The sequence below is a fragment of the Colius striatus genome, chromosome 7, assembly GCF_028858725.1.
Source record: "Colius striatus isolate bColStr4 chromosome 7, bColStr4.1.hap1, whole genome shotgun sequence".
Lineage (NCBI taxonomy): Eukaryota > Metazoa > Chordata > Aves > Coliiformes > Coliidae > Colius > Colius striatus.
Genome location: NC_084765.1, coordinates 38,215,733 through 38,232,154, shown reverse-complemented (window position 1 = coordinate 38,232,154; position 16,422 = coordinate 38,215,733). Strand labels below are relative to the sequence as shown.

At 42.7% G+C, this 16,422-nt stretch overlaps 1 protein-coding gene across 1 annotated transcript in view; it reads right to left on the bottom strand.

Annotated features, from left to right (window-relative positions):
• Positions 1-16,422, bottom strand: part of HOMER2 (homer scaffold protein 2) — a 56,923-nt gene that overhangs the window by 25,869 nt on the left and 14,632 nt on the right. Inside the window, exon 2 of the mRNA XM_062000435.1 lies at positions 7,035-7,191. Within this exon, the coding sequence (XP_061856419.1) occupies positions 7,035-7,191 (157 nt within the window). The remainder of the gene's footprint in view (positions 1-7,034; positions 7,192-16,422) is intronic.

Sequence of the window (16,422 nt, the reverse complement as noted above, 5' to 3'; positions counted from 1 at the left end):
AAGTGCACACAGTGAGCTCTACCTATCTAAACCAGTCTTGGCAACTTGTTGAAAATTCTACTGCAGATGCAACTCCAGGGAATGTACTGTCCTCCCAACTATTAAATCCTGGCACCTCCCCTCAGTCTGAATTGCTGAATACTTGCTATTACCTTAAGCAAATAAAGGATGAGGCAAGTGGATGGCCTCACCCTTGTCTGATAGTTCTGCTATTCCTTTATGCTCTATTCCTTCATCACCAAATTGCAAAGAAATTGTTCTCAAGCTACTTTAATGTCTAGAGAGAAACAAAAACTCCAGCAACTTTAGTCAAGCCAAGTATATCACAGACAATTGTGGACTGTTATTTTCTGTAATTTCATTCACTCAGTGCTAACAGTCAAGTTGAAATTAGCTCAAATAGTTCACTTAATACTTAACATACCATGATACAGAGAAGATGGAGGCCATCAAATATGCTCAAAATTCTGTATTACAGTAATCACACACCAGTACTGGAAATCTTTTGTTACAGTATACAAAGGTTTCTTTTGTGGAAAGTTATGGATAAAAATGCAGGAATAATGGATCAGCCAACTCAGACCTCCAGAGGCCAAAACCTGGTCACCTCTCCTTCAGCTGATCCTAACGAGACATCATCCTTAAGCTGGGATATGTCTTTTGGGCTCTTCAAACAGTGTTATACAGTGCCTTTTTGAGGAAAGGTTCTTTTTGTGTTGGTTCTTAGTGTCAGAAGTGTAAGTAAAATTAAGCTCCCAGTCTCCTCATATTCTTGTTTTATGGTTATCACTCTTTCTGGAATGATCATAAAAGATTTCCCATCCAGCCTGTGAGAAACAGCAGAAAGAGCAAAAAAAAGAGCATGGGAGGAAAAGTTTGGGGTGGGGGGGGAAGTCCACCTTGGTTAGCCAGCAGTGAAAAAAGCTTTGGAAAGGTGGACTAAAAAATATTTTCTGCCAATTTAATCAGATTTTACCAGCAGAGGTTCTCTGGAAATCACAGACCCATCAGTGCTGCAGCCAGCAAAATAACCTTCAGGGCAAGGAGTGGGGCCTTTCAGCATTTCAGCAGGCGCAGGGCAGCTGGCTTGGACTGCAGCAGCACCGTGCTCTGCCAGGATGCACCCAGCACTCCTGACAAGCCATGGCCATAAATAAAACTAGGGCAGGCAAAACTGGAAATAAAAGAGCCTCCATCCCTTTGACAAAACACACATATATGCTCACCCACACTTTCCAAAATCATAGTGTTTAATTCAGGATTTCTCTATATACATTAAAAGTAAAGGCAACACACCACTTTGTAAGGTCACTTCTCATGCACTTTTACATCCCTTTATCTTCAGCTATCCAAGGCTGTAAAAATATCCTCTGCTCATTTCATTACAGAATTATTAAACCTGATGATTTATGTTGCTAAAAAACACAGATACTCATTTTGGTATCTAGAAACCATAAAACATGATACATCACTGCACCTGATCCATCGAGCACAAGGTCAGGCAAACACCAACTGAATGCTGAGAGGGAGGGAGGGTGATGTTGTGATCGTTTCTGTTCCACGTTATTGCCAATCAGACCTGTGAGGTCTTAGAGGCACAGTTAAATGCTGCCCCACCAACACAGGGCCCTGGTGAGTTTATGCATTGTCAGAAGCCTTTCTGAATTCAGTGCCCAAGATTTCATAGTATCTAAATTACTTGGTAGTTTTTTCCTGGGAAAGAGTCACTATTGGTTCAAAGGCTGAATTTACGTCAATGAAAGAAAAAACCCCTAAACACTAGAACACAAAGAACTAGCCAGATGAAGGAATTTCATCCATGCTACCATATCCTGCATTTTTTTTTCCTGTGAAAGGAAAGCTTTTTGAATCTAAGAGTCACCTTTTGGCAAAATACTCCAGGATATTTTTAACAACTGTGTCTTAAAATAATCCCGTTTTCATGGGTAAAGAAAATGATTTGTTTTGAGTCTCTGAATACAGCACTGGAAGAACTGAGTTTCCTCCCATGTGGGGAGGACACTTGCCTCCAGTCATGAGAACAAAAGAAGAGTGGTCAGAGAGAGGTGGGCAACTATTCAATTAGGTAGCAATTAGGACTGCTACAGGAATGAGAAAGCCAGAAGTACATCAAATATTAGCAGATTTACATATCACCCCTTCTTATCTCCCTAAAATACCTGCTGCCACATGCTGCTGTCCCTGCCAGCTTCTTTCTGCTCTGGAAATCATACTGTCCGTTCTCTCTATGACACTCACTGACAGAACCCATTATAAGGGCATATATACCACTTAAACAGCTGCATCATACCATAAAATGTACTGCATTCACTTTGGGGAACATTATGTGAATACTAAGTGGCAAAATCTGGCCCATGTTCTTATTCTTACTAATTGCAATTTACTTCAGAAATAGACCCACTGATTTTGCTTTCCCAGCACAGCAATTTTTCTGGTTCTCTCTTCAATACTTTCGCACACTTACACTCAACTTTGATGCTGATCTTTAACGTTCAAAGTAATTGTTAGGTAATAAACTCTTTTAAATGATCTAGCAACTGGGAATGAGTGTCAGATGACAATTTCTTTTCCCCTCTCAAAACACAAAGTCTTTGTTTCTGTATCAGGTATTTACCACAATTACTCTTGCAACCTATTAATCTTTTAAACTCTGATTTTAATTTTTCCTAGTCATCTGTCTAAGCACCTCACAGAGACAGGACCAGCATCTGAGATGACTCTTGCTGTGTCAATTTGTTTTGCTGCTGCTGGCTCAGAATGTCTCACTATACACTTTATTGTTGGCTATTAATTTTTAAGATGCTTTATCTTTCTTATTAACACCTTATTTCTCAAAATGATGCTGTTGCAATCAGAGGTTCTGTAGAAACAGAACAGCTGGACATTTGAAAATGCTTCTGACTGATTATATTTCCTTTTCAAATTTTATAGAGAAAAAAGTTCCCAATCCTTTTCCCTCTTGTCTGTACTCTTTGGAAAACATGAATTTCCAATTTCTAAAAAATAAACAAACCTATCAATTAGGGCAACACCATGCAATACCATTCCTGAGGGTCACAGGGGATATCAGTCTGAATAATTCCCATGCTTTCAAACTTTTCACCTCTAAAAGGCAGAACAATGTAGGTCACTTTTAATGAGGAGCCCTGTGTGTGGCTTTCCCCCACACGCTACACAGCAACTGGGCACTTATGAGTTTGTGTTCTCCCTGCATCATCACACTATTTTGTCATTTTTCAGTAGGGTTGACTTTTGCCCACAACACTGGGCACTTTCGTGTGGGGAAGTCTCTTGGCTGCCTCATTAACTCTGAATCAGTGTGTGCCCTTGCATTTTACTGTATCATTTCCTCCAGCATTCATTATGCTGCAGTTTAAACAGCCTCTGGCTAGAAACTTCCTAAAACATCTTGATGAAATTACTTTCTCGACAACATACAAGTCAATTATAATGTAATTAAAAGATAGACTAATCTATTCCCTAGTTTGGTAGTGGTATCTTGGCTAGGATCATCCGGTGCATACTTGCATGGTATCTGTGAAATCTTTTGCTATAAATTGTAAGCTACAGTCCAGAGCACTTGTTTTTCTGTGAATTATAATACACTGGAATTACAATATCTGTTCTCTTTCACCTTTGCAAATATGAGGAATTGAAGCAGTATGAATTGCTTCGAATATAGGGTCTCCACTTTTCAGAGCTTGACTCCTCAGGCATTTCAATGGGATTTTCTGTCATGGGGCTGAGAGGATTTGGATACAGCCTGGCACCTGGAAGATGCACCTCTCACCCAGCTGCCCTCCATCATATCACTGAATCTCAAGGGTTGGAAGGGACCTCGAAAGACCACCTAGTCCAACCTCCGTGCCAGAGCAGGAACACCTAGAGTAGGTCACACAGGAACTCATCCAGGTGGGTTTTGAATGTCTCCAGAGAAGGAGACTACACAACCCATCCAGGCAGCCTGTTCCAGTGCTCCCTCATCCTCACAGGGAAGAAGTTTTTCTTTATGTTTCTTTGGAACCTCTTTACGTTCCAGCTTGTACCCACTGCCCCTTGTCCTTTCACTGGACATTCTCATCACTGAGAAACAGACTCTTGCTTTTCAGCACAAGCCTCCTGCATATCCTTCTTCAAGGGAGAAGTTAAGCTCCCTTGTCTTCACTGTGCTCCCTACCTTTATCCAGCTCCCATTCTGTCTCATTTCTCTCTTTGCTGCAATGTCCATCCTCATAATCTCCTCATGCACCAGCCAGGTCCTTCTGTCCTTCCTCATCACTTGGCAAATGGGTAAAGACTTGAAGGCAGAGTCCCTCTGTGCCTGCCAATCAACTCCCCTGCCCCTCTGACAGTTATGCTCACAAAATGAGTTCCCAATATTCACGTCTTTAAACACATGCACTCAGTGGTTCCCTTTATCTCCTCCTTTAGCCCACTCCTACATCCTCCTGCTCCTGTCCATCCTGCAGCAACTCTTCTCAGCCTCCTCCTGGGATGAGGGACAGGAACTTGCCAGGAAGAAGAAGGGGACAGGCTATGTTTGCTGGGAGAAGAGAAGATGGCTTGAACTGAAGGACAGTGAAGTGTAGAGGGTCCAGACCTTCAGGCACAGCAGCAGCAGCCTGAGAAGTCACTCCTGTGAGAATCAGAGCCCATCGAGTTGGTGATACATCAGATGAAAACTAAATCCTCATTAGGCTGACATTAGGCAGCCTGTCCTGTGCCCTGCACGACAGCAGCACCAACGGCTTGCAGCAGCCCTGTGCTACTCCTCACACTTGTGATTCAGCACGCTGCCCAGAGCAATACAATGAATGCTAAATGGAAAACAAAGCTCATGCAACCAGGTAGCAAACAGTGTTTGAGTGAAGTGCCCTCTATTCTTGATCACTTTACATAGTAACAAATAAAATATTTTTAAGTCAACATAAGGTAGAAAAAACCACCAAAGAAATCCAACAGCTGCACACAAGTTGGATTTAAGTGAGATTTCTCTGCAAGCCAATGTGCATTGTATATGCTTGTCTAAAATAAACTGTTACAACAGCCCCTTTGCAATTCAGACAAAGATGGAGACTTGTAAGAGATATGTCCTTCATCATCACTTTCCCTCTAGGGCCAAGTCCCATCATTTACTTGAGCTTCAGCTTTTTTGTCTCGAGAACAGAGATAACTTTTGCCCACGGGGATGCCGTGATGCTAATCCATCTGGTATTTGCCACCACACAGAAGACTTCATTCTAATAAAGTGAGACTTACAGAAAGCAGGACAACACCAACCAATGCTGTCTCACAGTCCTACTCAGTTTCATTTTTGGCTAGAAAAGTAGGTCAAAACACTAAACAATAATTGGTTGAGGGAGAAAAGCGTCATTTAACTTATTTGGGTATAAACACCCATCTTTTTCCATATCAGCACTGTTAAAATGGACAGTCAGAGGCCCTGGGGACTCTTCAGAAGTGAGTCTGAAGGCAGCATTGCTCCTTGACCTGTTCCTTAATCAGCAAAGGTTCAATACAAGAGGAGTAATTAATGTGGCCAGCAATTGATTCTTGCTTAGGAAGCCCTGGGAAAAAAAATGTAATCACTGAAAGCTCACCTTTTGCTGGGACATGCTAAAATGAGGGGGACTGGTTCCTCCTGAACATCTTTTGGGCAGATTACAAAGCAAAGCTTGGATGCCCATCTTGTTCTCAGCACATGCTTTGCAGTTCTGGGCAAGACCTCGGACTGCGGGCATATGCTGGCCCTCCAGCTTCCCCTTGCCACATACAGTAATTACTTTCTCTTCATTAATTGGTCTTAATGCATGCACACACATCCACTAATCAAATGACCCACTGCTGTGAGAATGGCAGTTTCGGTTTGGAAGCCACGCTCGCCTGGCTTTGCAAAGCCAACAGCCCATTACCACGAGCTTCACTGGAGCAGGAGCAGATGTGGGGTGTAAGCAAATTTGGGAGGGCTCAGCTTTCCCCAGCAAGTTGGGGGCTTTATGTGCAGCAGCTGCAAAGTGTGGCAGCTGAGACAGTTAGCTGGAGTCCCTGGAAACAATCACACTGGCACAAACAGCACAACGATGGTGATATATTAATGCTGTACCAATGTCAATGAAACATTACCATCAATTTAAGCAGGCAGTATGGCTGATTTATAAACCAATATATAACCAAACATAGCAGAGGAGATGTTTGGAAAAACAAGGATGTGAAATAGGCATGACAAATAGGAAAGGCTTTATTCAGGGATGATTTCTGCAATCTCCATCTGCCAGGACAGTGATATTTTAACATACTCATCCAAACAGGAGCACAGATAAACAGGCTGTAAACCTGTCTCATTACCCTGTGGTTTGTGCTTTGGCAAAAGTGACCAAAGATTTTTGGCCATGGGTGAAATATTTTAACTTATATCTCTGACTGGGGTCTGCTAGGGGAAAGCAGACACCTTACAAGTTACTTTGGAGGGACTAATCAGAGAGAGAAATCTAGTACGTAATATAAACGGTTGAGCAACCCATTTGATCCAACTGATCAGGATTCTTACAGTAAATATTTCAGCATATTATTTGGTAATGCAAAACAAAATAAGAAAAAAAAGGGGAAGGGGGAAGTCTTCATGTCTAATTTGTGACTTCAGGCTGATGAACTCCTGTGTGAAAGAAAATTCAGTGCTCACCTGTAAACAGTTCAACCAGGCAAAAGTGAATACCTAGCTGGCATGTACATTACAAGCTCTACCCTGCACATATCTGACTCCTCATTCCCTTGGAAAAGAACATTTTTTCACCAGAAAGGCCTCAGCCTTATCTACCTAACACGGGTGGTGGTTTTAGACACTTGTGCTACAGACTCAATTTGGACACTTAGAGCTCTTGTCTCATTAAGATCATTAAGTCAAACTAGTCAGAGTGAAAATCAGTTAAGTGAATATTTAACATAGCCCATCTATATCTACCCTCAGCCAGGGCTGACACTCATGATCCTCTCCACACAGTAAACACGCCTCCTACCTTGGCTCCATCCACACTGATAATCCGATAGCTGTTTCTCGTGCTGTCATAGAAGTAGGAAACAGTTACAGCCTGCTTGCTTGCGGGAACCCAGTTCTTCTTCGTGCTGGGGTCAATTTGGAAGACATGGGCTCTGGTGGTGAAGATGGGCTGTTCCCTGAAATAGGGAGGGACAGGAGAAATGGATGCATGAGTCTGCGGAAGATGAAATGTCTCAGAAGCCCAGCCTTGACTAGGCATGTTGAAAGCACAAGACAGAGTGCCTGACAATCCCCCAGTGATGCCGCTGAGCTACAATCCAGCTTTGGGTACCTCTCCTTGGCATTGCTTTTTGACATTCAGCATCCTAAACTTACTGCTATAGCTCAGGAAGCAATCAGCTATTTTCTCCCTTTTCCCTCTCTTTTTTTCTAAACTCAGTACCCAACTTTTCCTCAAAATATTCATTTCCAGGAAAGGATTCCCATGCATTCTTTCTTTCCCCATCCACATATTTTGCCAAGAGCAGCAAGGGTACACTTCCTCCTGACACACATTCCTGTGAATTGCTACCTACAGCCAGACTTCTTCTGTGGATGCATCAAGGGCTCCAGTGACCTACAGGCACGGTATAATTACTGAAATATTCATCTCTGTCCTTAGAATCCCACTGTTCTGTGGATGTGCATGAAAATTTCATCAGATGGAAAAACAGTCAATCATCCTGGGAAGCAAAGAGGAAAGGAAACACAACCAAAACTCTGTGTTGATATATACTGCCTTTCAGCCCAACTCTCAGAGGATGAAGCACTGCCCCTGACGCCCCGTTCATAAATACCAGCCCTTGGATGCTTTTTCTCATCAAGAAAACTAAGCACACAGTGGAGGGGCTTTGTTTTACCTTTAATACATGACAATGCAAATCACACATAAAAGCAGAGAAGAGGTAGGACCAAAAGAACAAAACGTGATACAAAGTCATCTGCATTGAAAATCAGAACTAAGATTTTCTCAAAGACTATGTAACTAAATTCACTTCCAACTCTACATTTACTCCAAGTTTTAAAGTAGAAGTGAACTGCAAATCAAGCTTTTATATACAGCTTTTGGTTCTTAAAAGCCATAGTATATAACAGTCTATAAAGTGTACTGTTCAATATATTCCTATTACATACAAAATATTATATCCTGAATAATTGTGCTTGACAGAATTATGACAGGATTCAAACCCAATTGTACTACAATAGAATTACTGCCTAAAAATGTTTACCACATGGAAACTAAGAAGGCTGTGAGGCTGAATTTTGCACAAAGCAAATGAAAAGAGGTAGGTAAAAGGCCACAGAAATCTCTCGCTCTCCTATGCTATTCTTTCCTACTCATATAAATAATTCTTTCTATTATCTTCAGTCTAACAGTTTCAAAACTATGTTTCTATTAAGGTTTCTGTAATCTTCAGCTCCTTGTGCATTTTCAGAACAGATCAACTTCAGGTGCCATATGTAGGAAATTTATCAAACATCACACATGATCTTGACTGTTGCAGTTAAATTAAAACTGAGGGAAGTAAATTTACAAATGTCAAACAGATTAAGTGATTTAAGTGAAGAATTAGCTCAGGAAAGATGGAGTGAGCTTGCAAAGCCCAGCAAAGCCTCAGGAGGGAGTAAATGAAGCAATGGTTTTCTCCTTGAAAGACAATTGCAAAGTTTTACGTTCTTCCAGGGGCTGCCACGCAGGTTTCCAGATGGACAGCTGTGCAGAACCCTGTGAAATACTTATATGAAATAAACTGAAATTACAATGGGGCTGTTGTGTTAAAGCTGTGAAAGTGTGTCATTTGCTTCAGGTCTTCCTTATCGGTAACTCACCCAACCCCATTTCACACGCTAAAATTGATGCTATCCTGAGCTGGGAGGACAGAAGGGGCAAGTCTCTGTAACAGTTCTGAAATATTTCCATCATCCACTACCCAGGATTAACAGCATAACGCCCATGAAGGTCATGGAGTTTGTTTACAGTAAGGACTGTAAGGAAGGGAAGTTTCCCCCCAAGCTACTTACTCTTTTACTCTAAAAATATGTACTTTCCCTTAGTGAAGAATAATTTTGCATTTATTCTGCCTCTTACTTAGCTCTATATTTTTAGGGGATTCTAGTAATTGTTTTTGCTAATAGTAATATGACCTATATATTGCAGTCTAAGCTTTCAGAAGTTTCCTCCATGGGAACTTATTCCACACACAACTCCACCTCTGTTAAGTCACCTTAACAATACAAGAAAACACTGTTAAAACTGTCTGACCTCTCTGCAGCAGGAGCAGTAGGCATATAAAGTAAATCTGGAGATAATAAAAGTAGACTGAATGGAAAAACTATCTATCTCCATTTTTTCAGGAGTCTTGTAGCAGCTGTTGTTTTCAACAGGAGCTGTATACATGCATCCAAGTGGATAAATTAATGGATAATGAAGCTCAGTGCATGAGATAGCCATTTATCCTTTCATGTGGGGCTTTTATTAAAAAGTAAAGGCAAAACCTGACAATGTTTCTAAACCTTATGATTACTAAACAAAAAATAAAGTGGATTTCGTTTTCCTGGGTGCAGAAAGCAGCTCTATCCTTCACAGTGATAGTGTGCTAGTTGATAACTTATGAAAACAAAAGGAAATGTGATGTGTAAACTTCAGCATTTTAACTCATGCAAGAGTTGTTGATCTTTCGTTGAGACTCAAACTGGGAAGGGCCAGTTGGTTGCTCTCCATACGTGCCTTTGACTTTTTTGCCATAGGTGGCTCCACAAGGCAGAAAAGCCCCTGGGTGGATTTTTGACCCCACAGAGCAGATGAAGTGCCCCCAGGACAAAACCTCCTGGAAGGAATTCCCAGTGATGGCTCATAATAATTGAGAGCAGAAGATGCATTTCTGTGGCTGTGTCTGCCCTGCTGCACTCCTTGCTGCCAAGTCCACCCACAGGTCTGCACTCAGCTGTTACTCCAAGCAGCCCAAGCCCATCCGCAGGGCCCATGAGCTGGCAACACTGGCACTGGGTGACTGTGTCACTGTGCCTTCCATGACACCATGGCAGGTTGGCAAAGCCAACAGTGGTGCAGCTTTTAACATGGGGTAGAAAATCACAGAATCACAGAATCTTCAGGGTTGGAAGGGACCTGGAAAGAGCAGGGCTACCTAGAGGTCACACAGGAACTCATCTGGGGAGGTTTGAATGTCTCCAAGAAGGAGACTCCACAACCCATCTGGGCAGCCTGTTCCAGTGCTTCCTCATCCTCACAGTGAACAATTTTTTTCCTTATATTTCTTTGGAACCTCTTTTGTTCCAGCTTGTAGCCATTGCCCCTTGTGCTATCACTGGATGTCACTGAGAACAGCCTGGCTCCATCCTCCTGACACCCACCTTTTATATATTTGTAAACATTAATGACATCACCCTTCAGTTTCCTCTTCTCCAAGCTAAAAGGCCCCAGCTCCCTCAGTCTTTCATCATAAGGGAGATGCTCCACTCCATCATCTCTGTGGCCCTGCACTGAACTCTCTCCAGCAGCTCCCTGTCCTTCTTGAACTGAGGGGCCCAGAACTGGACACAATATTCCAGATGCAGTCCCATGAGTGCAGAGTAGAGGGGGAGGAGAACCTCTCTCGATCTACTGCCCACAGCCCTTCTAACATACCCCAGTATGCCCTCCTTCATGGCAACCCAAACTCCTTTGGCCAATGAAGCACACATAGGCCAGTTATAAAGCCATGACACTCAATTTTCAAACGAAATGCAGAATTAGACCCTTCTAAAACACTTACCACGACCTTATAGAGCTTCAAATTGAGAAGGATTGTTCTGCATTACTCACTTGCAACTTTTGACATTTAAGAAAGTACTTTACTAGAGAACACACTTCATTTTCCAGGTGTCCTTTCCTTTGCCTTTTAGCAGATATTTATCAAGTTTTATACCTGAAACAACAGCAATGCTAACTTGAAATTCCTGCAGCACATCCTGCATCATTTCAGCCCCCGTTAACCGGTCGTTGCATGAGAGTGCCAGTGTGCCAAGAAAGGCAGGGAGCAGTGGTGCTGCCAGACAGGCTGCAGGCTCATAAATCAGAAGACAAAGAGAACCTATGAATGTTTAAAATCTCTGTAATTTTAACTAGAGTTATAAATGGTCAATTAAATACTCTTTAAGAAGAAAAAGTCTGTTTAAAAATCAATTAGACAGTAATAGCCACTGTTTAGCATAAAGCTGCCTGAAAATTAGCAAATGGAGAGTTAAATTATTGCTAATAGTTATTTGCTTAATAATGCAGATAAAGACAGAAAATGCACTTTGATAAGCTTTTTTAAATTATTCAATATGGCCAGCATGTTTTACACAAGACTATAATTTGCAAGTAATGGTTATATGCATTTTTGTTGGCTTTTCATTTCTGTCCTCACGTCATATGAGACAAATCTCAAGCGAAAAACAGCCATTCTCTATTAACGTAGAAATATGTCACAGACCTTTTCTGAAGAATTTAAAAGGCATAAACTAAGACTTTGGAGCCAATTAACTGCACCCACACCTGTGTGAGATACAGTACCCCTTTCTGGTTAATGCAGAACCATGCTAGATTTTACGAGTGTGTGACAAGCTGCAAGCCATGTGTTCTATATTACTCTTACTAATCAATGGGAATGAGCTCTCACTTAGGAAAAGTCCAAATTATTTAATTCAAAGTTCCTTGTTTGTCATTTGAATCATGAGCACAAGCAGTGATTTAAAGGTAAAGAGCCTTTGGTGACTGGCAGCAAGCATCATATGGGCTGTGGGATGTTGGTGGCTGATGGAGCCCTGACAAAGCAAGCCCTTCCTGGGTTCCCAGCCAGCGGCTCCCGACATGGCACTGATGATGTGAACACTTCTGTACTGGAGCAATCTTGTCTGGTAGCAAATACACTCAGGTAGGTGCCTGTGGGATCAGCACCCAGCTTCTTTTAAATGTACAAAAAGTGTCCAGTACACGTGGACGCTCTGACAGAGCAGTAAACAGAACAAAGCCGTTCTTTACTTGTCCTAGGATCTGGAACATCAAATGCATTTGTGACAGGAGTTCAGGTACTTCACCAGTGGCAAAACTTTTATCTGCACATTTTGCTGAAACTTTGATTAGCTGATCATATAAAGTTTCTGGGATAAGGATTCCTAGTTTACAGAACAGGATTATTTGTGCTCTCTCCACACTAATATTAGACAGCTTTGCATTAACTGCCTAATTTACCAGTTGTAATAAATATGTTTTTTAAAAGACCATGTCCTTATATAGCTGCCATTTGGTGGATGATGCACACGCCTGCAGACAGCATGTCAGCCTAGAGTTTTTGGAACATGGTGCTTGTTGCTACAGGCCAGTGTCATGCACATGCTGAGGTTTATACTACCTGACAGCGCCAGCAGATCTGCAGGGATTTGCTATAACAACTATTAGATAATGAAGATCTTTCAAGAAGGAAGGGTAGGTATGAACACAAAATCCTACATTGTGACATACCCCTCATCACTGGTCATGATACCAAAACCAGTATTTGCCAAACACAACACAATAAACTTGGTGTCAAGAGTTATTTGGATTTTGCACTGCCTGACAGTGCAATCCTTTATGTCTAGCTTCACATATAGTGTAGTTTGGAGTGCCATTTGTATTTATGGTAATTCAAAAACACACAGCGTTGCTGAAAAGAGCAGTGCTGCTCCTTCCCCTCCTCAGGCATGGCCAGCAGCCCAGGCATTGCTCTCCCACCCAGTCACCTCACAGCCGCCGCCTGACATGGCCCTCAGCTCCCCTGTGAAAGCAGGACAGTACCGCCACCAGCTCCCAAAGCCACCCAGCACTACCTGTGCCTCTGGCTTCTCAGAAACTGAATCAACATATCCTGCCCTGTGAAAGCAGCAAGCTCTCCAGTCTCGCCTTCAAGACCCCCAAAGCCACCAAATGCCTCCCTTCAGCTGGCAGCAGCGCTGGCACTGGCGCTCACTGTGCCTCGGTGTGCTCTGCTGTCCTGCCTGGTTGCTGCTTCGCCTTTCTACTGTTGCACTGCAGCCCCTGAGTTCATGGACAGAGATGAAATACTCTAGATGAAAGTCCAGGCAAGTAATGACATCTAAAAATTACCTGTGAAAATACTGTTTCATCCACCCATAACACTACTCTACTCGCTCATACATGTACACCTCAGACTTTAAAAGCAACCAACCCCTGTCCTTGGAACACCAAAATGCAAGTGAAGGCAGACTTCTGATGAAGGATGTAACTGCTGTGGGGAGAAGTTCTATCTCCCGGTGCCACAAATGGTAATTAGCACAGCAGTTGTACTTTGTACACAAAACTCATTTTTTGCTCAAAGCAAATGAGAGAGTCTGCTATCCTCCAGCCTGTCAACTCTACATATTGAAGGCTCATGTCACTTTGGATCAAATCTTTTCAGGAAGTAGAAAAGCATATGAATTATCTTAATGCCGACCAAGGAAGAAGCAAGGAGGACCCGTTCTCACACTACCAAATGCACTCCAGTCAAGGTAAGTGCATCCCCCTTACACTCACCACAAACAAAGCAAATTCAACTGTCTCAGCTCAACTTTCTGAGCTATTGTAATCTCAATGTCCACCACTGTCCAGTTCATGGCTGGGGTCAGTGACCAGGATGGCAGGCTGGGCCCTGTCAGCATGGGCAATACGCACAGTTGGGGGCAGGCAAATGCCAAACTTGCACATTTTAGGGATGGGGTAGGAGCAAAGTGGCATTATGAAAGCAGGCAGCTTGTTCCCTTTCCCAAACTGGCATATTCTAATTAATCCAGGTCATTCAGATCTCATCAGCTGTGACAGGCGGGTTCTGTTGCTGGCTGCCAGCGTACACTAGCCAGCAGAAACGAAGAGCCTGTTTCAACTTGCAAGGCTGCAAAACTCAGTGTGAAGCAAGCAAGTGGGTAATGGCTCCATTTTACACCTGAGGAGACAGCCTTCAAGAGTGAGATGGCATCCCAGGATAACAGAGCCAGTAGCAAGCCTGGAAAGAAAATTAAATCACCTCATTTCCTCTCTGTAGCTCTGTTATTGCTATCATTGCAGGGCAGTTTGACACTAGATCTTCTACCCAGAGAAGTTTTTGACTACATGAATTTAAAATGCTAAATCAAGAACTGAATATTCACCACTCAATAAAAGAGACTATTGTAAAAAAACAACAGTCTTTACAGATCAGAGAGAAGCTATGAGTGGTTTTAACAACTGCTCCCACACCATGTCCCACCCACCTGCAGCCAAGCACTGCGAGACACATGGGTCCGCCAAGAGATGCTTGACTCCACAGATCTGGGTAGACCCTGTTTGACCTGCAATGCAAACAGTCCTCCTCACACAGGTATTTCCATAGCAAAAATTACTTGGAAGAGTGGAGAAGCAACTCTGAGCAATACAAGGCAGGAAAGATGAGCACAGAGATGAGGGAGGCTTAATATCTACTGTACATGAGGGATGGGAGAACTGGCCCAGAGCAATAGGCTGGGCTAACTAACAGGGGACAATTGCACTTGGTTTTTGCTCCGCTTCTTTCTCTCAGTAAAGAAAAGAAACCCAAACAAACATAAAATGAAGGTACTCCTAAATTTGCATTTGTCAGTATTCTGCTAGCCAAGCCCTGAGCTCCCAGGTGGCGCTGCGTGTTGCAGGGTGGAACTGAGGGTACACAAAAGGGTACAGGGAACGATTTCTGAAAACCCCAGGCTAGTCAGAAAGAAATTACACTCTTCTTAAAAAAAAAAAAGGGAAAACAAGAAACAGCTATTTAAAAAATATAATTTATCCCAAATCCTTCATTTCAGTGTTTCAGCTGCTGAAATTCCTATGTTGTAGGCAGGCCCAGCTCCTCATGATGAAGTTGAAAAGAAGTGCTGAATCTGGCAGCAGTGCTAATCGAGGGCAAGGTCGTGCAACTTGTTCAAATAACCACAGTCATGATTCCCTGGTGCCCACTTTATACTAGATTTGATACCAACTCATCTGCAGAAATATATGAAAGTCTTGCAAGAAGTCCATCTTTTTAATCTCCCTTCTTTTACAAGCATTATTACTTCAACAGACAGAATGTAATTAGTGAAAGTGCTTCTTGTATTTGCAGGAAGCATAATAGTTTCAGTTACTCAGACAGAAAAAAATTAAAGAACCTAGATAGCTAAAGAGGAAGGCTCTGTCAAAAGCACAGATGCTAATTAAACTAATTTTTGATATGCAGCTGAGAAAGTCCAACAGAATAAATCTCGAAGACAAAAGCTTTTGTTATGGAAACCACTGTAACATCTGTGAGGTCTCACAATATCATTATACCTTATGAAGTCAATATACAAATTAAAAGGCTTAACTTAGGCAGTGAAAAAGCTCTCACTTCATTTTTTGGGCTATCTCCAGACAGCTATTAACCTTTCAAGACACTGTGAATGAAATCATACACAAGTGACAGGTACTGAGAGGACTCAGAACTAATCATCCACAAGTAAGGTTATTTATGAGAAAAAAACCAAGTGGGGTGTGTGTGTGTGAAATTGGTTGTGTTACTCTGATTATTTCTGAGATTTTTTCCTCAGAAGGTATTGAAAAAGGATCCATAAATTTGCACTCCCAGTGATCTTTACACAGTGTTCTATTTGCACAGGGATAAATTCAAACCTTATTAAACTGAAAAAAAGTACTTGTAGTCTCTTTACACCCAGCATCCCTCCTGCCCTTGTTGACAAACAAGGCTGCATCAGCACATAAACAAGCCCCCAAGGCCTTCTTGTTTCTCTGGATTGGTTCAAAATTACTTTCTTTGGGTTTGCCCCAGCTCCAGTAGAGTTAACGCTTTTAGCCCAGCCTCCTCTGTGGCACAATGTTTGCATTGTAATACTGCAGAGAGAGAGACTGACATTGCAAATTGAAAGTGTAAATCTTGGCATAGCAAGCACAAGGCTGTAGAAGCGAGAGGCTTGGCCTGTCTGCGCTGTGCAGAAGCCAGCAGTCCCCACCACACACATACCAGGGAGCACGGCGTGTGTCACAGGGTGTGTGTCACAGCTCCCACAGGCTCTGCCTCAGCCCTGTGTACACGCACCAGGATTCACTCCCTGCAATGGGTGCTGGGGAGGATGGAGCACCTGCACGCACTAGCCTTGCATTTTACATGTTGGGGGCTACTCTGGAAGGCTGTTGTCCAGACTCTGCTGCAGCACAGGGAGGCTGGAGCAAGAGTGACCCCAATGGAGCTCATTACAAAGGGTTATGCAAGGCTTAGCTGACCCAGGGGTACCCCATGTGCAGGAAACACTCAGCTCATTTCCCCTGCCCAAGGCACACAGCAGCCAACTGAACCCAAACAAAACCA